Source organism: Malaclemys terrapin, chromosome 5 (genome assembly GCF_027887155.1).
Source record: "Malaclemys terrapin pileata isolate rMalTer1 chromosome 5, rMalTer1.hap1, whole genome shotgun sequence".
Lineage (NCBI taxonomy): Eukaryota > Metazoa > Chordata > Testudines > Emydidae > Malaclemys > Malaclemys terrapin.
In genome coordinates, this window is record NC_071509.1 from 87,752,466 (window position 1) to 87,778,699 (window position 26,234).

Consider the following 26,234-nt stretch of genomic DNA (forward strand, 5'->3'; position numbering starts at 1 on the left):
CATATGTCAAATTGGAATAATGGTACTTATCCTTCTTTGTAAAGGATTTTGAGTTCTATGGAACTGAAGAGGTAAGTATTCTTGATAAGAAGAAAAGGAAAAAGATCAAATCTTGAGTATGCAGTCTGTCACGTATAAAATACCAGTACTGTACCTGCTCCCTTTTCAGTTTGTCTTCATTTGTCATGTTACAACTTAATTTAGACTAAATTCTTCAGAGAAGAATCGTCTACCACACTGTGGGCATTGTATAAATAATAATAATTACTACATTTTGTTATCAAGAAGATCATAAACCAATAGGGATTTCTTGATAAATGTTCTGATGTTAAGAAAAGGAAGTTTGATGTTAAGAGTTAGGGGAAGATGGGCAGTAAAATATCTTTGTTAGTAATAAGTAATAAATGCTGTGGAATATCTGTGTTTGTGTAAACTAATCCTAATCCCAAATACATAGATATTACATGTAGGAATGGAAGAAGCCAGTGATTCAGTATTATATGCTTCCTCTTCCCTGTTTTAGATACAGTACTGGTCTTCAGGCATCCCATATCTGCCTTGGGACTCAGAATGTCTGGGATATCTCTCCCTTATTAAACCAATAAGTCTGCATGTACTGTTCAAACTGTTCAGATACATAGTGCTCAAACTGTTTCTTTAAAGAGAAAGTGGGGGATTAGGTTATACCTAGGACTAGCTGCTCTTTGAGAGACAGCAGATCCTTGTTGGGTAGTGCAGTTTAGTGCAACTATTCGGGTAAGGGGAACAGCTTGTTGTGTTTGGCTCGCCCTACTACATGCTGCTGATATTTTCACTGCAATTTTGGCATAAGAGGTGTGCCATCACCACGGAAGCTCTTCAGTGGTTGGGATAGTGCTGTGGGAAAAGAAAGAAGTTGCAGTAATAATTATTCTTATCTGCTACAGCTAATCAAACAGCAATGTGGATAGTTTGGGTAATGCCCCTTTAACAGGAAAAGGAGTGAAATGTTGGAGTTGGAAGTTTTCTGTAAGGTTCCATGGCAATTGTGAATGACAGTTGAGGGCTGACAGTTATAAATTATGAGATTTGAAAACAAAACAAAAAAGCATTGGTTTTTTTTTGCTTCTTTTTTCCCCACCTTTTAAAAGGGAGACACTCATCCCCAGTTTTTGTGTGTCCATTTTAAGATTCAACCTGAAATATATACAAAAATGCAGCTTCCCTGTTCTCTGATTGGAGGGCACTCCATTTAACTTCCCCTCTACCCCAAGGTGTGGGAACATGCCATTCTATTCCCCTCTATCTACCTGCCTAGCTACACAAGATAGGAAGCTGCACCACTCATGCTCCCTTACACAGTCTCCTGCCCTCTCCCCTATCCATATGACCTTCCCTTTCCTCTGAAAGTCATGCCATATTCCCCAGCACTCCACTCAGTCGCCCATCTGCTCAGTGCCCACTTCAACTCTTCTCAAGCCCCTCATATTTCTGCACACCTTCAGTCTGCCTCCTGCTCCCCATATCACCCCTCTTCAGAGCTGCCAAGTATTGTGCTATTCCGTGCATGACATTTTATGCAAATTATTTAATTAGTTAATTTTTACATATCTAAATAATTTACAAATTGCCAGAAACATCAAGTTTAAAAACACTAGGTGGGTTTAGTGGTGGCAAAAGGCATTGGCTAGAGATTAAATGTCCAGTGATCTGTAGGAGCAGGTGTGGGAAGGCAGAATCTTATTCCTTGCATTTCCCAAAGAGAGGGGACACTGATTCTATGATGCCTCACTCGTTGCCTCCCCTCTGCTGCTCCACATGCCAGGGAAAGCAGAGAGCACCCAGAGGAGAGGACAAATGATAAGTCTCCACTGCAAAATTAAACAATTCAGGGGGGGCGGGATAGTTCAGTGGTTTGAGCATTGGCCTACTAAACCCAGGGCTGTGAGTTCTAATCCTTGAGGGGGCCATTTAGGGATCTGGGACAAAAATCTGTCTGGGGATTGGTCCTGCTTTGAGCAGGGGGTTGGACTAGATGATCTTCTGAGGTCCCTTCCAACCCTGGTATTCTATGATTCACAGCAGTGAGTCTCAGGGCCCTTCGCAGGGTTTCAGAGAAGTATAATAGGTAAATGTGGTGTGATTGTCCTTCTCAGAAGCCATGACAGTTGTCCCATAATATATCATCATCTACATTTTTAAAATATTTTTCTTCACTACTCTGCTTTCTTTGTGTCACTGGAGTGGTGTAAAGGGGATGGAAATTGGCCTCATCTCCCCACAGGGGATAAGAGGTGGCAAAGGCATTTTCTACACCCTCCTTTCCCCTTCCCTCTACTCCCTGGTGTAGGGCTGGTATCAGGCAGAGAGGGTGTGTGAGCAGAGAAAAATCCCCAACTGGCAGACAGTCCCTTAGGGTCCATTGCCAGTACTCAGGGGTTAGAGCAATCTCCGGTAAGCTCCCCTGCCCCACAGCATTGACACAAAATCAACCAGAGACGCAAGAAGTTGTAACTGGCTGACAGGCCACCCCTCCTATGCTGCACTGAACATAGCTACGTCCCAGCAGAGAGTCTTGTCCTAAATGATCACAGTTTGGAAGTCAAATTGGTGGCCAACAAAATGTTAACTTAAAGCAAAATGACAAGAGTGAAAGATCAGAATTAGGCCCAGAATTAACTTACACCAGGGTAACACTGTTGTAGAGCCATTAACTTGAATGGAGTTACTTCTGACTTACAAGATCAAAATCAGGCCCTATGTTTGCCTATCTGTCCAAACTGGTAACTGCAGCAATCCAGAGTTAAGTATCTACATTAAAAATGTTGTCACTAAAAAAATCCTTCCTTAGAACAACAAACATGTTTGAAATGCAGTCCAAATCTCCTGGCTTGCCAAATTTGTAGGGGCATATACCCATGGAGATTTAAGATCAGCCACCGTGCATGGATCTTATTAATATTGGTTTTTTTAATAGAAATTGGGCTCTGTATCATCTGTTATATGCAGAGACTGTAGTATTCAAACAGCAGCAAAATGTAAATGCCACCATTATTGTAAAGAGTACATGCTAATATTTGCATAGCAGCTAACGGTATCTTGTGGCATTGTTACTGCAAAACAATTCATGCTAGTTCATTTGCCAGGTTTTGTTAGAGACACTTGCAAAAACCAGTTGTGCTTTGGATGTTAGATATCAGCATGACATATTGTGCTTTTCCTTCTTTGTGGCTTTCAGCTCTAGATCTATGAGCATGCAGAATATATTGAAATTTACAAGAATGTTGATCTTTGAGCACTTCCAAGAGAGTTATTTCAATGTACTATCTACTCACAAGGATGGTGCAGATGCTTAAGAGTGAGAGAAGTGGCATCAGTGCATATCTCTGATTTCAGAGAAGAACTCTGTACTGGGGTGTTATAGTGAGCTCACAAACAGTGCACTTTTTTGTTTTTGTTAAATAAATGTACTTAAAGATGTTAGGGTGGTGGTCTTTGGGGGAAGGCAGGGTGCGTTGTCTGTTTAAAAACTAAAGCAGGGGACTGAATGGGTTAGAACTGATGGGCTACACAGCTTTTCACCTTTGGGTGGTTATTTATAATCTGTTCCTAGGTGATCATGATCAAAAATTGATGGCTGTTCATTGGCCTCTGTGAAACAAATTGGTATCCTCACCAGTTATTAACTTTTCCATTGTTCATTATTTTAAAAAAATTACATGGTGCTATTCCTTTGCATAGGAAATCAATGGGACTTAGGCACCTAAATACCTTTGAGAATCTGGGCCTTAGTGCTGAGTGTGATGCCATTGAAATCAGTAGTGGTAGAGAGAAGAGGAGTTTGAGACAGAGTATGAGGGATGTGCCTTCTAGGGTGGGTGGGATAGTCGATATATGATTGGTGGTAAATGCTACACTTGATAATAAGGGTTAGGAGGATTAGGCCTATAGGTAAGATTAGATTGTAATATCACAGGGATCGGCAACCTTTGGCACACGTCCCGCCAGGGTAAGCACCTTGGTGGGCCAGGCAGGTTTGTTTACCTGCCGCGTCCACAGGTTCAGCCAATCGCGGCTCCCACTGGCCGCGGTTTGCAGCTCCAGGCCAACGGGGGCTGCGGGAAGCGGCGTGGGCTGAGGGATGTGCTGACCGCTGCTCCCATTGGCCTGGAGCGGCGAACCGCAGCCAGTGGGAGCCACAATTGGCCGAACCTGTGGATGCGGCAAGTAAACAAACCGGCCTGGCAGGGTGCTTACCCTGGCAGGATGCGTGCCAAAGGTTGCCAATCCCTGTAATATCATCTTCTTTGCCCTGGAAAATTACAATTTTAATAAAACAAGACTGGACACCATTTCAGGAGAGCGCAAGAAACCTGATTAGCATTCATATTATACACGTATGCACACTCAGCTGGCCTGACAGAACAGTTTGGGGCAAGTTAAGAGTTCATACTTCTTGAAATTGCTACTGGGCTGGTTCACTTATTATGAGTAGTATGGTTTCACAGGGGGCCCAATATTTGCTTACACTGGCTTTGCTTTTCATAACCACTGAATTCACTTTTTTGTTTTTGTTTTTTGTTTAAATCAGGGCCCTGGGAAAAAATGTAAGGTAGAAAAATACAAACATAAGAATGGTCATACTGGGTCAGACCAATGGTCCATCTAGCCCAGTATCTTGTCTTCCAACAGAGTCTGGTGCCAGATGTTTCAGGGAATGAACACAACAAAACAGGGCAATTATCAAATGATCCATCCCCTGTGGTCCAGTTCCAGCTTCTGGCCGAAATGTTAGCCTACCATTCTTAGGTGTCTCATTAATAACTCAGGCACCCATCATACTGTTGGCACTATACAAATAATGCCATATTACACCAATATAGAATCCAGGCAGTTAGAATGCTATGTCTGTGGATAGACTGAAGTGGATATTCAGTTGAAGGTTCCAAAGATGTAATATCAACAGATTATTCCATTTACCCTGTTACATCATGTGTGACTTTGAGGCAGACACCTACTATTCATGCCTCAGTTTCCTCATCTGTCAGATGCTTACTTTAGTCACAAGGATTTACTGAGGCTGTATTAATTCATGTCTATAACAAGGTTTGTGGTTTGGAAGATGATGTAGCCATGGAAAGTATTAACTATAATTGATTATTAGTAGGGTCTGCAGATGGAATTCACTATTTACAGTATATTATTTATACAACAAAAAGACTTGTCATTGTTTTGTGTTCATATATCGAGTTCAAAGGATCTGAAAAATCTCAGAAATGTGGTCAATTGAATTTTTTCAACATTTTAAAATATTTCAACCATTACTATCATGATGGAAGTTGAATCCAAAACTTGTATAATTGCGTAATATTAGTCATATAATCTCCCCTAAGCCAATAAACAAACATTAAGACTGTTGCTGCATCTTTGATTTTCATGTTTTGCCTAGAAAATACAGTATGTTATATTCTTCTAAGACCCATGCAATATTTATGTACAATACAATTAGGCAAGAAAGAAAAAAAAGCCAAGTTGTCCTTATATGGGTTATTCACACACACAGGACTAGAAACCCCACAAGTTCGGATTTATAATTTCTGCCTGATAGTTTGTTCAAGATGCAGGATTTCTTCCTCCGTGGAACAGAATTAGGATTTGGCCCCCAAAACCTTTGGATCTACACAGGCCCTCTGCTACTGTAGTGATTTCCAGTCCCCATGACCCTACAGCTCTTTCAAGGGATCCGTGTCCTCATAATGTCTCCGATTGCTGCAGCCACCTAAACTCCCCTAAAGGGTGTTTCAAACTAGGGACAGGAAATTGGCATATTGTAAATTAATGCTGACACTGTCAGTGTTAATTTGTACCAGAAATCCATGTGGAATAGAAGGGAGGGATAGAGGTGATTATTGCAGAAAGCAACAGTCCTCACATCCCATCCTCTCCTGAGCTACGACAATATCCTAGAGCCAGCACTCTCTCCCTACCTGAATCCACTACTCTATGGTCTTCTTCATTGCAGGGAACATTTGGACAGTAGAGCAGTCTTAGCCAGAAAGCCTATGTAGTTCAGTGCAAAAAGAGCTGCATACAGGGTATATTTTAAAAACAGTATAAGAGGATCTAGTCCCACAACTTCTATTAATTTTAACAAAAGGTATGTAGCTAAAGTCCCACCTATTTAGACATTAGTATTAAGGTAGGGTTCACTTGCCAAGATTTGGATTATAATGAAGGGTATTTTATGTCATTGTTAGTACACATTGTTAATTTTATATAATATGTTTAGGGAAATAGCACAGTCTGAGAACTGAGTCTAGGACCTATGAACTGAGGAAGTCCTGCTCTGCCATTAACTGGGTTTGGCCTTGGGCAAGTAATTTAACCTTTCTGTATCTTAGTTTTTCCAGCTGTAAAATGGGTATATTGGTATTATTTAATTACCTCACAGGATTGTTATATTAAGTAATAAATGAGTGTACTGTGCTTCAAAGATGTAGTGTGCCTCACTATTGCTGTGTATCCATCTAACTGTATCTGATATGTGAGCATTTTGAAGTTAGCAGGATAAAATGTAATGTGATAAAATGATGAGTCAGATTGTCAAAAGCAAAAATCCAAAAAGGTGGTATACATAGCAGAATAATGCATTTTTTTAATTTTTACTACCTGACTCATGATTTATATTATGCATTCTACTAAGTTCAAAGTTTCCTTTCACAAAGAGAGAGCTATATGAAACAGCTGTGCCTCAAATCATTTTACTTCAATTGTAGTAGCAGGTTTTAGAGTTTAAATCATTAACAACCTCTAAGTGAACTTTTATCCAAATGACTGCAAGTCACAAAGAGAACACTTCTCTTTCACCAACTACCTTTTGTGCTTTAGTGAGACCTAGTCCCTTTTCTATTTTTTTCTCCTCCTTCATGTCTTTCTTTGAAGAAAGATGTGTGATTTGTGAAGTAATGAAAGTAGGTATCAGTTAATGAAAACTGCTATACTGGGTTCTTAATGCACATTGGAATTGCTTTAGGATAAAGCTTCATATACCTGCTTTACAGCAGGAAAAAAGTAAATTTCAGAAGTCAAGATTGCTGTGTGCACTGTAGGAGTATTATGTAGCAGTTAAACCATCCATTGGGGTGATCTAATCTTGATTTTTTTCCCCTCCTCTCTTTTTGTCAGGGAGTTGTGATTTGCACACTGACTGCATTTTTTCATATTTTTAACGGCACTAGGGATTTTTAAAAGCTGGTATTATATTATTGCATCAGTGCAGTTATTTATCCATCACCTTTTTTGTTTTTTCCCATATAAAAATTTATTTTTCAGAGGGGGAAGGGGAAAGAGTTTATCCACACCTTTCCCCAATTAAATTAAATTGAAATTAACTACACAAGCTGTTTCTTTTTCTCCAAACATCCCACAGAATTCTCTTTAAAATCTGGAAATTTTTCCTCCCTCCAAAAAACACTTTAATCAGATTTGTTTTAAAAAGTAATCAATTATTTTATTTGGTTGTACAGGAAACGTGACTGAATTGCAATGTGAATGGTCGACACACTAACTCTCCCCCCCTTCAGACCGAACGAAGACGACTGGGCAAATAATTTAGGAATTGCATCCTCTCCTTGTGAACCCTTCCTAAACGGGGCGCTTGCAATTCCGTGTCTAAAGTACAGCCTGGGGGCACCTTCCTCTTTGCTCTGCCTCTCTCCGTGTGTGTGTCTGTCTCTCTCTCTCTCTCCAGCCTGTGTGTGAGCTGGGAGCTCTGCCGCCGCCGCCGCCGCTGCCCTTTGATCCCTGCATTAGTGTTAGTTAGGGGCTTGGAGACACACAGGGAGCAGCCATAGACACCGCCGCACTAGCCCTCATTATTGACACCGCACATAGCACACACTCACTCTCACACAGATTAGATCCATTCCCATTGAAGAATATTGCGACCGGGGACAAGCCAGGTGCACGACCGGGGGAGGGGAATCGGGGGGACGAAAGAAAGAAAAGGGGGAAAGCAAAAGAAACCCCCCTTCTTGTTGGCTCCAGGAAAACCAGCTTCAATCCCATTCCCCAGCAGAAGAGGAAACCCCCCGCTACCAGCCACCCCCGACCCCCGCTTTGTGCCTGCCTTTGCCCCCCTTTGGTTTTATTTGATCTCCCATTAAACCAAGGAGGAGAATGTGAAAAAAGGGGGAAAATGCCCAGGAGGAAGCAGGAGCAGCCCAAGCGCCTCTCTTCACGTAAGTGACCCCTCTTTTGCCATTTTCTCCTTCCTTCTCTCCCTGTCTCCTTCCCCCCTGCAGCCTCCTCCGTTGTTTTGTGCATTAGTTTAGGGTTACAGAGGTGAAACTGACAAAGACACAGCCTGGGTTATTCCTCTTTTAGGTCTGAGCTAAGGCAGCCATGTTGGTGATGAACAGCCTTGTGCCCTTTTAATTTTTTCTCTCTCCCTCTCCTTTCCCCCCGTGCTTTGCTTCCTTCGCCCTCTCCCCCCTTCCCTCCCCTCTCCGCTGATTGTGCATTTGTGCCGGAGTGCGGGTTTCTCCCGGGGGCCGGACGGGGGCTCTTTTATTGGGGTGGGGAGGGGGGTGGCATTGGAGGGGAAGCGGCTGCTGGCGTCTTGTGCAGAATCAATCGAGAGGTCCGTCTCCGGCTAAAGGTTGCGGCTGGGCTTGTCGGCCCCGGAGCCGGGGGGGACGCAGGAGGAGGGGAAGCGGGGGAGGGTGAGGCGGGGAGCGGCCGAGGAGGGCACAAGGGGTGGGGGACCCACACACACGGAGCCGGGGCTGTTGCTGGCGGGAGGCAGGGGGCAGATCGTGGCATGCGAGGTCCCTGCAGAGCAAGGGAGGCGGCGGCAGCAGCAGGAGGCAGCATGGGGGCTGCTCCTGGCCGCAATAAAATGAAGGGTCAGACGAGCCAGGCTAGACTCAGGCTTCGGTGCTGCTGCCCCAGCCTAGAGAAGCAGAGCTCGGGACTAAAGTGCACCCCAGCCCTCCTAGCCTGCAGGCAACGCATTGACACAGAGCTCACCCTCCCCCGGCTCCTTTTCTGCCCCCTCCCCCATTTTTTCCTCTTTGCAAAACAGTTAACTTTTCTTCCTCTCTCCTTGCATTAAGCGATCGGATGCGGGGGGGGGGGAGAAAACCTATAAATATCGTGCCCCGGCGTGGCGTTAGGGTCGGTCTAAGGAGAGCGGGGGTGGATTTAGGGGTCATTTTTCTGTCTCCAGCACATATGTTCAGTGCCTGTCTGCAGCCTCTCCTCGCAGTGCCCCAGGGTTCAGTGTCTGGTGAGAGCTGAACTGCTTATGTGTCAAAGCCATGGTCGGTCACCTGAAGTTCACCAGGGAGGGGGAGGGTTAAGGTTGTGGTATATGGTGCGCTGTGTTTTTTCCGCTGCAGACAGAGTGCGATCGATTACCTCTCTCCATATATTTTTAGCTATCGGGGAAGGGTTGAGGCACCGCTTCCCCTCCTAGCCCTTTACCACCTCCCGGACACTGTCAACCTGGCACATAAGCCAACGCAGAGGTGGGGGAAGAAATGGCACTTGCAGCTCCACAAATATTTCTCTCTCCCTTTCTTTCCGCTGGAGCCGACTCACAGGGCTTGGGGTTGTGCTTTTTTTTTATTTGCCCCTGTACAGTCCTTTCACCGTCTGCCCGCTAGAGGATCTAAGTCTGAAACACACACACACACACAGAATTCCCCATATAGAAATCTATCTAGTTCAGGAAGCTTGCACAAGTGAGTTCATGAAAGTGCAGTCGTCTATGTTTGCACCACTGCTGCTTTCCTCCAGTTCACTGATCTCTAATAAGGGAAAGAAGAGAGAGGAGAGGGGCTAATCTCTCCTTTGTATGTATGATTTGGGTGTTGGCGTAGACCTCAAACTTCCATAAATAATAACTTTGAAAATAGTGGTTGAGAAAACAAGATTTTAATTTTAAACTTTTGTGTGTGTTGGGGGGGGGTGTTCGATTGGTGAGGGCAGAAAATGCTTCTGGATTCACAGAGTTTGGAAATTGAGTTCTGTGTGTGCAGATCAGATAGCTTTGCAGGCAGCTGCAGACTGCCCTGCTGGTGACCTTGACCCTGACCTGGTGCGACTACCCTCTGTCTGTTTCTCTAGGGCTGAGATGAAATTCAGTCTCCATTTTAGTTCACTTGGGGTGTGCCTCTCATGTGCACAGACTGCTAGTTATTATGCTCAGTTTTGTGTTCTGGCTTTTCTTCACCCCTCAGGTTGCATGCTTTTACCCACTCACCCAGACTCCCTGCTCTAGTAAAATAACATTTGCTGAACTGAGGAGCAATTGTCTTTGTTGAAGTACTGTGCAAATCTAGGTGTTTAAACACAGGGCATAATTTGCAGAGCTTTTACACTAATTTTTGAGCTAAGTAGTGTTTTTTTCCCCCCGATGTGTGCTGTGTGCACTAGATTTTTCTAAACTAATGTCACTTTTGCTTGGTGGGATTTATATTTTTATAGACAAATTGCATTGGGATTAAAAGATATTCTTGGAAAATAATGTATTAGGGAATTCAGTAAGAATTGTACAAATGTTATGCATTCAAAGGGTCTTACAGAGTTAGAAAATGTCTTGGGAGTCAATTGCAATTAGTGTGCAAATGCTATAAATAGTGACTTTTGTGACATTTAGTGTTAACGCGTACTCAATGTAAAATATAGTTTGATTCTAAGGTTCAAATTGATTTTTAGCAATATGTTTCCTAGATAAACATTATTTACATATTTCATTCAAAAAGATCCCCAAAACCGAAACTGCAGTAGGAGAATGTTAAGGTTGCATAGTTAAGCACTCAAGTCTGGAAATGAAATAGTTAAGAATGTACTCAACAACCTTAGATACACAACAATATATGTATATTATATTGCATTTAAGAATTAGCAAGTTATTATGTAAATAAAGACTGTATCATAATGTAAATGCATAATGTATGGAAGAGTTACGGTTGTATGTATGACATATGGGCCAGACAGAGAGTATTAAAGTCAATTATATGGAAAATACACAATAAAACATTGTCATATAACATACTACAGGTTACTATAACAGAGAATATAGTGAAAATTTGCTGACGTACCTAGTATACTAAAGGTGTAACTTTTCTCATATAAATAGTCCTGTTGACTTTAATAGGACTTCATATAGGACTAGTCTTGTCCATAAATTTAAGCACATATGTAAGTACTGTATTTTCAGGACCAATGCCCTAGTTACTTCTTAGTTAACAGTCTTATTATTTGAATTGCATTTAAGGAAGGCTGTATTGTCCATCAAAAAGAAATTGCAGCAGAATAATACATGGTTATTGACTAAAGCCACAATTCTGTACTTACAGAAACTGACCACAGTTGAAACCACTTACATGTGTATAGTTACAAGTATTTGCAAGGTTGGGGCCTCAATTATTAAAACACATGCCTCGGAAAGAAAAGTGTATAAAAAGTTTATCAAAGTTATACTGGACCATTACAACAATTAAAATAGTGTAAATATAGAAGAATGAAAACAATTGCAAGATGGTAGCCATGTGTTTCTAAGGTTGTAGAATAAAAGGTATATTATGTTGTATTGAGAAACAATATTGCCTATCTTTTGGTGGTGGTGTTTTTGGTTTTTTTTATGAACAAGAAATTCCATAATTAAAGTTTTTAGCGAGACAATGCCAGAATGCCTGCCTACCTTCCCCACCTTACAAAATACAGTGAATGCTTCTCTCCTACTTTTAAAGGTGCAAATGAATAAGGCTAAGGTTTAACAAATTGCTGTGGAGCCGTTGGCTCAGTCGCTACCCATCCTCACTAAATTTTTCACTGGACACCTAAGTTAGTCACAGCCATGTGTAGCATAGTCTTTCTTAGTTTACAAACCTAGTTATAATACCTTTATTAAAAACTTGCCATGCATGTGGAGAGTGTGGTTTTCCCAAATGCTCATAACTTGCATAAATCAACCAGTTTCAACTGGAACACTCAAAGACTGTCTCCTCAATGAGGGATATTTCCATAGCATATCTACTTCAGGGCTTAAAGATAATTAAAAAAAAAAAAAAAAAGTTGTAGGTGTGTGTTTTATAATAGAGAAAATATTTGCTTGTTTACCTCTTCTCTTCCTTCCCTCATTTTGAAATGTTTTTTCTTGGACTTGCCAACAAAAATTCACTTTCTGGCAGAAAGTGGAAACATGCCTTACTGGAAACATGGCAGTCTGAAAAGTGAAAGTTTCAGAAAGTTGTGAGGCTTGAAACAGGTGATTAGAATGGAAACTTTCAAATCACCTTTACTATAGCAGTCACTATTGCTTTGACTTTAATTCAGTTTCAAGGGCTTACAAGAAGTGCAGAATGCAAACTAGTAGACTGATATTATATAATAAGTGCAAACTAAATTATAAGACTGATCTGGACAGTACTCTCGTAAATGTTAAATGGCTATTGTCTGAGGAATGTATTTAATCAAGTGCAAACTTCAATATAACTCTCTGTTGAATTTATTTTGCTAATTAAGTAAATGTAATTGTGGCACTATATTGGTACAAACAGCATAGTTGAATTTTTAGGAGGAGCCTCATAACTGTTCAGTCATCATGCCTAGGATACAGTCCTGAACATTCCCTTATACTATTCTGAAACTGAATTTCAACTGCCTCATACTCTACACTTAATTTACCCCGTGTTCCATATAGCCTTTTGTTATCTCATTTTTTGTTGTAGTAATTTATTGACAAAGAGTGTAAAGAAAATTCTGCTAGATAAATTCAATATATTTAAAGTTTCTTTCCTCTTTCTATTTTTTTGTTTATTTGGGGATTTGATAGGTAGAGACTACAGTAGGCATTATGGATGGGACTTTCATACATCACAACAGTCTTTTGCCTTCGTGCAGGAATCTAGAGCTGCCAGTGAAAAGGGCTTCTATCAGCAACAGGATACATGTAGGGAAAATTATTATTCTTAGTGAATTCGGGTTAATAATTTCATTGCTATCATCATATTTATCCTTGTGGTATTGTAGTATTTTTGCGTAAAGAGCAGTGGGAGATGCATGTAGTGCTGTCTGCATTGCTCCACCTAAAAAATATTGATCCTGTTTGGTCCCTCCCATTGTTTTCCTTGAGGAAGAAAGATCAGATAAATAAAGTATGCCTAAATAAATTAGGTACATACTTCAAACCACAAAAAGAAAAATAATCAACCTCTTATGATTGTATTTTTAAAAATAATTTCTCAGCATTACACTGGGACACTTGTCAAAAGTCAGACAATGGTAGTATGTGTCTTAGTGTTGTGCAATAGTACAAAACATTAATAAATCATGTTGCCAGAGCATAAATTAGACTGCCCAGGAGCCAGCTTTGGAGCTCACTGAGCCATGTACAATTTTAGGATCTTTTGAATGACATTTGGGATAGGGTGGGGATGCAAATTAGCGTAAAGTACAAATGCAACTTCTAACATCCCCAACAGAAGGAACCACTGTGGTGGGGTGGGTGGAGGGTTGGGGTATGGAGACGACAGAACAGAATGCGTTCTTTTAAATATATGAGAAAATTAATGTAACCTCACCTTTTGTAAAAGAAAGTGATTTTCTTATTTCTTTTTCATATGTAAGAAGGTAGGGATGGAGGGAATTAAGGAAATAAATAAAACCGAACAGCCAAGAGGAGCTGGTCTGTTCAGAATGAAGTATTAGTAATTTCCTATAATTTAATCAGACCAGATCCCAGAACAAGATAATGAGAGCGTGACCTACAAAAGAGAACTTTTTGGAAGTTAAAAGGTTTTCTAGCATGAGGTTTCATAAGCCATGTGATTTGTCATGAAGCACCATATATGAGACTTTTTTTGTTTTACCCCTTTTGAAAGAAATCAAGATCTAGACATCAGTTCAGATGTCTATGAAGAGGTAATTTGGCTTACGCCTAGAATCCCTTCACAGTTCTATTTTAGTTACGCTACTGCACAGTCATACTTGAGTGTATTTTGTAAATAATGATGTTGTGCCCCGTTTCTGATGTACCATTTTCTGCTGCCTAGTTTGCCAGGTGTAGTACTGTAATGCAAACCATTTAGGTGTAAGTGTACAAAACACTTCATGGTGTAAGGAGGCTGAAAGATCTCCTGATATATTTTATAAGAAAATGTTTGCAAATGCCTAGACTTCAAAGTAGCTAACAGTACATGATGAACTCCAGTTTGAGGGTTTTCTCTTTTATTTTTTTCTCCTACAAGCAAGTCTTGTATTTTCATGATAAGTTTGTAAATTAAATTTTTATGGTATGAAAGTACAGTACATGACTAGATGCTGAAGCAAAAAGTCCCAGGTAGGTGAATATTATCATTCCCTAAAGCCTACTTTTAGAGGGAATTTCTTCTACTAGAAAATAGTTTCATAAATTAAAATAATAAAACTTAGGCTTGATTCTGATCTTAGATACATGTTGCTGAGTATCTTGTAAAATCAGCTACTGGATCTACACACATGCAGTGCAGTGTAGCTGATTTTACAAAATGTTCAGTGATACACACCCAGAGTTCTGAGATAAGAATATGTCCTTTATTTAGTAGCTTTCTTTTCACAGATTGAGTGAGGGTCATAGTTAAAGCAGTAAGTGTTATGCTCCCAAGAGGCAGTTTTTCTTTTCCAGATGTATCTGTATCAGCATGAATAGTCTCACTTCCTCTTGGGTCAAGACACTAAGTTTTTTGGGTGCTTAATTCCAATCTCAGTCAGCTCAACAGAGGTGTAATCCTGGCCCTTGAAGTTCTTCCTACCTTACAGAGGATTTCCTGCTGTGCAAGGTGATTTGATTGACTCCCTGGTTAAAATCAACAAAATAAAATACTCCTTTTCTGCAGGACAGGTTGAATTTTAAGACTCCAGACTGAGAACCAAAGAAGAGGTAAAAGCAGACTTCATGAAGCAGGGCCTTTTCTCCTTTTGCACCAACACTTTGTCAGCACAAATGGAGTGGGAGAGTGGGTAGAACTGATGAAGACCCAAGAAGAGAAGTTAGGTGTTAGGACAAACTGTTTACAAGACCTGTGAGGAAACCAAATTCTCTTTTCCTTTGCTCTCTCCATCCCTGTCTCAAGTGCAGAAAAAGAGTAAGAATCAGGCCTTCAGTCACTAGTTGCCAGGTCTGCCTTTGAGATAGTGACCTAGATGTGAAATGTTCTGCCTGTAATTCAAAAGCCAGAGAAGACACTGGAACTCGCACGTAGGCTCCCATTCCCTATATCTGAAACGGGAGCAAATTCAAGGTCAAGGAAGGAGCTGGGAGAGGGCTCTTCACACTTGTCAGTCCGGAGGCCTGGGACGGAGACACCTGTAGGCAGCAGGAGACAGGTGAAGGGAAGCCTCAGCTGAGCAGGGCCCTAGCCCTGGAGGAAGGGGTATAAGGATTGCAAAGCCCTGGAGACAAAGGCTAGACAAGACTTTGAGACTGGGTTGCTTTGAGCTGTTCTGAATCTTTGTTTCTATGTTAATAAAGAAAAGCCCAGATCAAAGGAACTGGAACAGTGCACCAATGCAGTTGTTTGGGCTACTATTTCACTCTTCTGGCTGGTGGATCAGCCTGACAACTTACAAGAACTTTTACCACTTACAGTAGAACTTCAGAATTACAAACACCTCGGGAATGAAGGTTGTTTGTAACTCTGAAATGTTTGTAACTCTGAACAAAATGTTATGGTTCTTAAAAGTTTACAACTGAACATTGACTTAATACAGCTTTGAAACTTTATTATACAGAAGTAAAATGCTGCTTTTAACCATCTTAATTTAAATGAAACAAGCACAGAAACAGTTTCTTTACCTTGTCAAATCCTTTTTTTTTTAATTTCCCTTTATTTTTTTTAGTAGCTTACATTTAACACAGTACTGTACTGTATTTGCTTATTTTTTGTCTCTGCTGCTGCCTGATTGTGTACCTCCGGTTCCAAATTAGGTATGTGGTTGACCGATCAGTTCTTAACTCTGAGGTTCTACTGTGCTACACATTCCACTTGTAATGTAACTTCTTCCACCTTTGCATTTCTCATATTCTGGGTCCCTTACCAGTCCCCAGTGTAAGGTAGACCAACCTTAGGGCTGCTCTAATTTATATTCTGCTTCCCATGGGCCCAGAACCAGTGCATTCTAAGCTTACCCTGATTCATCCCCTTTCCTGGGAACTGACATAGAACCCTTTTGCCACTACTACACTGAAAAGGGAAACCCTCTGCACAGGGGCTATTCTGAGGGGGCCTATTCTGTACACTTTTAATGTCCCTTTACACTGGTGTAAAAGGGCCTTTGCAAAAGTGTGAATCAGACTCTTGAAATTGTTGCATTTGAAGGCAGTTTAGCGGCCTGTATGAAATGAGTTGGTAAACTCAGTAGTGTTCCTAAAGGAGAAGTGTGCATATATATTTTTTTAAAAGATCACACTTGGCACACTTGTTGACTATCTCAGCAGAGAAGCCAAAGACTGGGCATGGAGAGGAAACTTCCCTCGCTCCTGGATGTGGTCCTCCAGGTCAGAGTTTAGATGCGTTGTTAGGGCAGGATGGAGAAATGTATTGCTGCTGTTTATGCGGTACCTGTTCTGTGGGTAATCACAAGACTTTATTTTCCTGTACCAACAAGTTGGGATGAAATCTACATTCTCTTTAAAATAAAACAAGGTTTGAGGAAAGAAGGTCTTTTATTCAGTCCTAGAATGTTGATTATATGACCTATGACCTCTGTCAAGGGTCGAAAGCTGGGGCAGTGTCTTAAACAACATGTTGAAGAGTGAGCAATGCCTATTCCGCATGGAGAGGACTGCTTCACTGTTTTAGCCTATAACTATGAGTAGCTTCCTAATCCTCTCTTGTTTGGCTCTGCTTGTTAACCCCAAGCAATCCTCTCAGGAGCACAGAAAGCAGCTGTCTTTGGTAAAAAACACAGCACGACAAAACAAACACTTCTTGAAATTTCCCATAGATAAGTACCAGAATGCCTTCTTTGTGGGAAAAATTAAAAACACAAAGAATATAATTTACCATGTTCTAATCTGACTTTAGGAAAGAGAAAAGTCAAATTACAGTGAGATAGATTTCTGTGACATTTATAGCATATAGGAGTAATTTCACCATCAAGAGGCAGGAACACAACAACCTGAAACCTTTGTCTCTGAACCCAGGGGAATGCTACCAGACTTAAAGTACCATGAGTGAGCAGGAGAGAGAACAAAAGTAAGTATTTTAAATGGTAAATCAGATTCATATTATTTACGAGAAATATAGCAGAAATTAAATATAACAAAATGAAATACAAACCAATTAAAATAAAAATCTCTGTAACCTGATGTCACCTGTTATGCTCGAGTATTGCAGTGCATATGGTATATGAGATCACCTTTTACTTTGTGACCCCTTGATAGAGGACGTGAGCACAATAGGGATAATTAAGGACACGTAGCAGCTTGTTTTGTTTATCTCAGCCTAAATACTATGGTAACAAGGTTTTTTAATTGATTTCCTTGTTTGTTTTATTAGACTAATCACTTGAACAACCATTATAAAGCTAGTCTCTAGCAATAGCTCCAAATACTGTAGTAGCACTAGTAAAATTTAGTGTTTTGAAACATTACTGTAGAAAACTATGGTGGTTTTTTATAAAAAGGAAACTATTAATTACAACATATGCCGTATAGCTACTTTTTAAACTTTAAATATTTGAATAATATAATTTCACTGAATTCAAATTAACTTAGTTTTAAGTTGTAATTTAAAAATAAACAGTGTTGTCAGCTATGGGCCAGATTCACAGGCTCACTCTGCTCCCTTTGCACTGTTAAGATGATGCAGTGGAAGCTGCTTGTGTGTTCCTAGCTGGAGATGGCATTGGGGACTTCCCAGTGGGTCGAGAGCCACCATAACTGTCTTTTATTTCTCCATCCTTCTACAGCCCAGTGTAGGGAGTGTGTCAGGGCTGGAAAGTGGTAGAGAGGAGGGTGTGGTTAGAGCACTCAGCATTCCAGGTATCGGCAGCTAGTAGTAAGCCATTGCCAGCTGACATAGGTTAGAGCAGTCCCTGGGCCTAAACAGAATGTAAAGTGATACCTCAGTTTTGGGAGCTTTCTGGGTCAGGCGCAGTGCCAACTAAGATGAACTTTAAGGTTCATCTGGACAACTCACAGGATAAGGGGGCTTTAGCTTTCAGGGGTTCTTGTTTTTCCTCTGGATCAACTAGGAACTTCTATTGAGAGGCTACCCTTGCCCCTGGGGCTAACATGTTGCAGACTTCTTTTCTTTGCCGCTGGCTTAATCTTTGGTTGATATTGCTATACTGACAAGAACCTCTCTGAAGACAGTGGGGGTCAGGAGAAATCTGCTCCCCTGTTTTCCTCTTCTGCCTCTCCTAAAAGAGTTAGAGTATAATAACTACTTGCTTCATTCCTGCAACTGATTATAAATCTTGTTGTGTTTCCATCTCTGGCCAATGTTCATGATATCTTTTCTAGACCAGATGGAGAAGACATGGCATGTGATATTGACGAGTCTTTCCCTACAGATAAGGAAGCTGCATCATCATCCTTTTCTCCTCTTGATAATATTTCATCATCAGTGCCATTTCCTGATGACTACAACCTGTTTCAGGAATTGATAGTTCGAATGAGAGATTATTTGGAACTGGACACTACTATGGTTCAGGAGAAGACACATTGTTTGTTTAATGTCTTGGAGACTAAGGAAAAGATGAAGATTACCCTTCCCATTAATGAAGGCATGTAAAACCCTGCTTGAGATATCTGGTTGACTCTGGCATCTGTGGTCATCAAGAAGATGGATTAGTTATACAGTAACTCCTCACTTACCGTTGTAGTTATGTTCCTGAAAAATGCAACTTTAAATGAAATGATGTTAAGCAAATCCAATTTCCCCATAAGAATTAATGTAAATGAGGGGGTTAGGTTCCAGGGAAATATTTTTCACCAGACAAAAGACTATACATACACACACACACACACACACACACACACACACACACAGAGTATATGTTTTAAACAAACAATTTAATACTGGTACACCGTGATGATGATTGTGAAGCTTGGTTGAGGTGGAGGAGTCAGAGGGTGGGATATTTCCCTTCCTGCTAAATGATGAACTAGCAATTGGCTGAGCCCTCAAGGGTTAACTCTCTCTCTACACAAGGCAGCAGGAATGGAGGGAGATATGCGCATTTCCCTTAAGTACACTGCCTTGTTAATTAGATCAGCTTGCTCAGACGCAGCTGCTGCAAGCTCCCTGAGTCCTGGTCTGTCCCCCCTGCTCTATGGAAGATGGGGTAAGTGGGGTGCAAGAGCAGGGGTGAGTAGTACACCGTGACATTAGCTCCCCCTCTTCCTTCCCTCCCCCCTGCACAGGAAGCAGGAGTCTCGGGGAGCAGCTCCAAGGCCAAGGGCAGGAGCAGCACATGGCAGTGGGGAGAGGGACACAGCTGAACTCCAGGCAGCTGCTGCACAGGTAACTTAGGGGAGCGGGGAACTGATTGATAGGGGGCTGCCGGTCCACTCTGGTTCCAAGCCCCCACCAGTTCGCTGCAAGGGGCTGCTCTTCCTGCAAGCAGTAGACAAAGCAGGCGGCTGCCAAACGATGTTAGAAGGGAGCATTACACAACTTTAAACGAGCACGTTCCCTAATTGATCAGCAATGTAACAATGAAACAACGTTAACCAGAACGACTTTAATTGAGGAGTTACTGTACCAGGTCCTCCTTCAGCTTTCTTCACTCACCCACCCATCTCGAAGGGCTGTTAAGTACTATGTCATCTGAGAAAGAGGCTCAGAAGAATGATTTCTTAGGCAGAAAGATATACTCCTTGCTTACTCTGGGAATTTAAGTTGCTAATTATCAGCCCATCACAGCTAGATACCAGAACTTATGGATCTGGATGTTTCTCTTCATGATCGTCTCTTTGAGGAGCAGGGGTAAGTAGTGAAGAGCATTGACCTAACAGGGTCAAATGGTTTCTAGACTTGTTTGATGAACATTTTACAATGTTTTTGAAACCTCTTCAAGGGCGTTTGCTCAGGTGTCACTCTTCAAAGATCTTTCTGGCTTAAATCATCCAGTCTTTCAGCTGGAGTGCCGCCAAGCTAGAAGTTCTCCCCTTAAAAGGAGAGGGTCTTCTCAGTTCTAAAACAGATGATCTGTTTGAAAGATAAAAAAAACCATATATATTGCCAAGTCTCTGGGACTGATTCATTATATTTAGAAGGAGAAGAGCATTATTTCATCTTCTTTCAGATTCCAGAGTCAGTACAGACACTTTCCAGGAGTTCTAGATTCACCAGCAACTGAGAAGATAGGGTAGAGTGAAGTTCATTTCAAAGATGAAGTTCTTTTTCAGCTTTCAGCTCACTCATCTTCTGGATCTGTTCAGCCACAAATTTGACAATTCACCCTAAAACCTAGATCTGTTCTCCACTTCTAGGCTGGGACCATATCTTTGTCTCATTTGTGCAGCATCTACAATGGAGCCCTGATCTTCAGGTGCCCCTACATTAAACCTTTGGAATTGTACTGTTCTTTAGACTCCCACAAGTGGGAATATGCAGAGTTCCCCCTGGAAAAGAAACCAGTGATTACAGTTCTTTGAGAGTGTTGCCTCAGAGTTCTACCCTCACATAGGACTTTGGTATGTAGTACAAGGAACTGAGATGGTGCGGGACTGCATGGCCCTTTTATATTTCATTGGCTGCACAATGGGGCACTGATGTAGAACCAGTAGGCACTGCTTCTCTGGAAGATTCTTGTAGCCCACTGGTGCTACGGGCAGGAAAGGTGCAGATAACAAAAATGTAAATACGCATAGACAAAATTTTCAAAGAATACTTGTGAGTAATCTTTATTTTCCAAGACTACAGCTTTGTTTTTAGAATCCTTTTTTAATAAGCAAATTGTAATTCTATTTAGCTCAATTAAGGATCTCCTGGTAATTTAAACAATTGTTTTTTCAATGCACACATCATCTTGTAACAGGTATTGGTAATGTAAGGATGAAAACATTTATATAAGAAGAATAAAAGTCAAGGAAGCAGATAATTGACCAATTTATCAACCTTAGCAGACAATTTTTTCTGATAACATTGTGGCAGCTATGGTAAATTTACTTCTGATTGCTTAAGGGGACAGATCCTATATGGTGTGAACAACACATAACAGCAACCCCTTCAAATGAATGGGTAAAGGAGCAGGTAATCAGGCTGTGCAACTTTGGTTCCTAGATCGGCCTTTTGGCTAATGGTGTGTCCATAGGTGCTGGAAATAGGGCTGCTAAGGGTGCAGCAGCACCTTCTGGTTTGAAGTGGTTTCCATCATGTACAGGATTTATAGTTTTGTTCAATGGCTTTCTGCACTCCCACTATAAAAATTGTTCCAGCACTGCTGGGTGTGTCCTTTGAGGAAAATTTAAAATGATCCTGCTCTCCTCAATTAATAACTCCAGTGCTTTACTGCCTTTTCCAATTGTCTTTAAACCAATTTCAGGCTTTCAATGGCTTTCAGAATTATTGTGATAACTGAAGTGCATCTGGTAGACCTTGATAATAAGTTGCAGTTATGATCAGAGAACTCTTAGCTTCATTGCAAATTGTTTGTGTGCAACAAGGCATGCTTATATACTTTTCTTACTTTTAGTCAGTCCTTTGTGCTATCTGAACTGACACTCAAAACTTCCTCTTGTCCACCCTCTTTTTCAACTGGAAGGGTGACTGAAATCTAGTTGTCTTGACGACCCTGGCAGGTTTAAATGAGTGGCTGAACTCAAATAAGTTGCATGCATCGAGGTGCATTGAAGTTTTAATAATCTATAGCCTAAACAAATCACTTTAGTCTTGGCTGCTCTAAATTGCCCAGTACATAGAAGTGTGCTTATGCCTACTCTTGGCTGTAGGACCTGAAGTGTGGCAAGGATTGCAATACATTTTAGGTGACGGAAGATGCACTTTGTTTCAGGAAGCAGTGAAAACAGCTATTGGTGCTCCCATTTATGGAGCATTGGCAGGCCCCATGCAGGCTCTAATTTAGATGAAGTCAGAGACAATTGAAGGCACTGAGAGAATAGGCAGGAGATTCTGGGGAGTAAGATTTTGGTGAAATCAATAGTAGAAATATAGATATTGTGCAAAACAGATTGGACCACCAGTTTTTATCTGATGTGGCTATCCAGTTAAGTCAGGATTAGAAGGCAAGATTTTTTTATTAGAATCAGAACTTAGAAGACACATTTTGCAGAAATAGTATGTACACTAAACACCCCTCTCCAGTCTCTTCTCAGAAGGTCCATTTCTTGTGAATGGCCACTCCATAAAAACTAAGCTGCATAGGAACTCTCCCTCTTCTTTTGGTGTTTTCCACAGCCTTGACAGGAAGGAAGAATATAGTAACCTTAAGATCGATGCCTTGATCTATCCTGTTGGCAGATACATCCTCCAAAACATGTGTTTGGCTTGGGGAGTGAGCATGACAACTCCACAGCACCATTTACAAAAATGGCTTACAGATTTTTTAAAAACAGAAGGGAAATGTTGCTGGTATTACTTGAGCTGTTCAAGGCAGGGGCCTACCTGTCACCGTTCTTTCCTCCCCAAAAATGTGGATGTTCCATTTTCTGAGCCCTCTGACTCAGATTGCTATATTTAAGTCTTGTCTGGTCTCATGATCATTCCTCCTTTAAATCTCTGAGCTCCTCCCTCCCTCCCTCCAATGCATTGTCCTTCAGGGGATAAAAGAAATCCCTAAAATCAAAGATCATTGTTCCACCCCTTTACCTTCACATCCCCTAAGCATGTGGTATGGTTCTTCCCATTTCATCAAATAGAAATATTCCCCCTAACTAGAATTCACATTCCACAAGCCTTAGATAAAGGCTTGCTGCTTTGCTGGTCGACACTATGGTGATACCGTCACTAAACCCTATTTTCCTCATTTGCTGTGTCTAGGGAGGACAACACACTGATAACACCATGGGATCTTGTCTGAACAAATTTGTGGTTATGACTTGTCTTTAGTCTAGGGTCTCTGAGGTGGCAGCTCATTCCTTAGAATCTGGCCATTGTGCAAGGTTCCGATCCATTTGAAAGTGGGCTGCCAGGTAACTGAGTCTGCCATCTGCAGATAGCCAGTATTCAGCCCTCCTGTATTTCTGCTCAAAAGGCACCAATCTGGACTTTGGTTCTGTGGCTAACGTGAAACTTTTCAATGTGAACTTCATTAATGAGCAGCTAAAGTTCTTTCAGTATCCACAGGGCCAAATTCTTGTTCAAGAATGTCCCAAAACCATTGCAGGTCCCTCAGGGGCAAGCAGGAAGGGTCATTCACTTGGCCATCACTTAAAACAATTTGACTCAGAACAGACACTGCGAAGATCTTGTATAGGCTGCAGATGTCAAGATCATATATCTAGGGATCCTTTTGGATACAGAGCCAGCTTTTCCAGACAGCTACCTAGACTGGTGTACGGCTTAATATCCGTATTGATGTGCTCTATGGGGGAGCTTAAATGGTCTTTCCCAGACAACTTCTGTTAGCAGCAAGACTCCAGTTTCTCCTCCTTAGATGACAAGGCTTCCTTGTGTGTTAGAGATGGCAGAAGTGTTGAGGTGTGGCAGCTGACGTTATTTGCGTTTCAGGAAAGCCAGCATCTCTGCCAACCCTGGGATCTGACATTTCCTGATTGGAGCAACTTGTCACTGTACAAAGATGTTCAGAAGATGTCAAAGCAAAACACCTCCCCAAAAAGTAAACAATATTTTGTGTAACTCAAGAGAATCTTGTCAAATTTAAAAGTTCTCTTTTCCTAGTAGCCAAAGGAAGGCGAAGATTTCAGTGGTCCACCTGAGTGCCCTGGTGTGTAAATGTACCCACCATTTTAAGTGTACAGTGAGGAATGTGATGCATTGCCACTTCAGCATGGAGAGACCATAAGGAGAGAATCCGTGTCCTCAAGTATGATCACCTTCTAGACAACTTCATGGGCCAGGTGGACTATCAAATCACTAGTGCTGACTGTAGTTTCAATGGGAAGTATAGGAGTAGTAATTGATCTCCCTCCCATTAGGACAGCTTCGTAGGGCTTCATCAAAATCTCTATTTGACAGCTTGGCTGATTTAAGGGGACTCAGGCCCTTGGTAAAGGGCTTCTCAGTCATTAGTCTCAGGTTCGAAAAAGGTCTGGGTGGTTGATGCCAGCAAAGGTATTTGGATCCCAGTCACAGTTTATCTCTTTCTTCATATAAACAAGGTGAAATCTTTTGATCTATTAATGTACAGACAGGTTAGCTCTCTCAGGTAGGCACGTTCCTTTAAAGGTAAGTCAGTGAGGTCGCCATCTGGTGGTAAGGTTATGAAAGGTGTGTCCAAATCTAAATATCTATTGTGACGAACTGGGACTGTTCTTAATGTTTCCTCTGAATACTGTGCCTCAGTTTCCCCCATGCATTTCTTAAGTCTCTAGAGGGTGACATTGTTGCAGAGCAAAGGGCTGGTCTACACGGGGCGGGGGCGGGAAATCAATCTAAGATACGCAACTTCTGTTCGTATCTAACCAGTATCTTAGTTCGACTTACCTGGCTGCCCTCACGGCGGCAAGTCGACTGCTGCGGCTCCCCCGTCAACTCCGCTTACTCCTCCTGCCAAGGGGGAGTACGGGCGTCGATTCGGGGATCGATTACTACCCGCTGATCCGGCGGGTAGTGTAGACATGGTCAAAGGGCCAGTGTGCATAAATGGCCGGCACTCTGTCTTCTGGCAACTAATGGCCGGGGCCCTTCCCCCCTGCAAGGAGATAGCTAAAGGTGTTGGAGACCAAAGTAATCAGGTGACCTCCTGGCCCGGGAAAGGAACAAAGCAGAGGAGGAGGGGCTGGAGGGGGAGTCAGTTTGGAGCTGGCTGGGGAAATGGAGGGGAGCCCAGATGGGGCTTGGGCTTCCCAATGGCGCTATGGTGTCCCTGGGGCCCCAAGATGGACCTGGGGCCCAAAGATGGACCTAACTAAGGGAGTCTTGCTGTGTGCCTGTCGTCTAAATAAACCTTCTGTTTTACTGGCTGGCTGAGAGTCACGGTGAGTCGCAGGAAGCTGGGGGTGCAGGGCCTTGTCTCCCCCACACTCCGTGGCCTCTATTATGGGATGTTACTTCATAGGGCCTTAGTTATCTTTCAGCAAAGTTGGCTACTGTAGTTTACTCATTCCCCATTAAAACTAAAAGCATTAGATACCATGAGATATGTTGTGGGAGGAGTGGAATTTTTTGTTGCATTTTAGGTCTTTGAACTGCTCCTCTGTGTAGTTGGTTTCCATCAGCAGTACTAAGGGAGGTTTATTTCCTTTTGACTCTCTCAAAAGGAGATAAGGTCTTTTTCTCATTTTATAAACATCTGCTATCGTTGTCCACTATATCAGGTGGATAGTGGTCCAAGCAGGTATTGATAGCACTTTTTATAGCCTGCTCTTGTATGGCCTAGTCTCCTTTGAAAATATTTTTATGGCATCTGACTGATCTCAGAGTGTTATGGTTAAAAAAGTTCTAGTGATTTCTTTGAGGTTTATAATGACAATTTAAACGAAGAATGGTAATAGAGCTGCTGTGTCTTGCCTTAAAATTGTGATTTTTTTTTTTCCTTTGGGGAAACCGTTATTTTAGAAGACATGGAGATGAAATATAGTCTCTCTTCCAGAGCTTTTCTCTCTATCTAATTGTGTTTATATTTGCACATATTTTAAATATGGGGGAGAAAGACAGAATGTAGGAGCAATTGTTTTCTGGCTTTTTCCTGCTACTCTCTAGGTCACTCTACAATGGAGACATTTGGTGTTAACCCTCTGGTTAGGGTACCGGCCACATTGATAAATCATTTTGTGATGAGGCCAAGAGTTGAATGGTCCTTAGATGAATCATCAGTGAACCAAAAGTTCCACTGAGAGAAGAGACAGACTTCCTGTGCGTCTTACCTATTATAGGTCACCAGTATCATGAGGGAACTGTGGGGGATGGTGTGCACTCCAGCATCCATATGCTGTTTATGCAACGGTGTCTTTTCAGTTTTATTTGGTGTTGTGAATGTAATACAGAAGCTAAGGCAGGCCTTTATTAAAATCATGATTTTTCTTCAGCATCCCTGTGGGAAAATCAACATTCTACTGCTCTGAATGTATAGTCTATTCCGAGACTGTTGTAAATGCCGTTCTGTGGAGGGGA

The 26,234-nt window shown here is 41.6% G+C and overlaps 1 protein-coding gene across 2 annotated transcripts in view; it reads left to right on the forward strand.

Moving 5' to 3' along the window:
• Nucleotides 1-8,013: 8,013 nt before the first annotated feature.
• The window catches only part of ZNF827 (zinc finger protein 827), a 154,824-nt gene continuing 136,603 nt past the window's right edge, over nucleotides 8,014-26,234 (forward strand). For both annotated transcript variants that reach the window (XR_008445079.1, XM_054029807.1), the window contains exon 1: nucleotides 8,014-8,219. Coding sequence is in view for 1 of the 2 variants with exons in the window: in XM_054029807.1 (XP_053885782.1) it covers nucleotides 8,177-8,219 (43 nt within the window). In the remaining variant the exon portion in view is untranslated. The remainder of the gene's footprint in view (nucleotides 8,220-26,234) is intronic.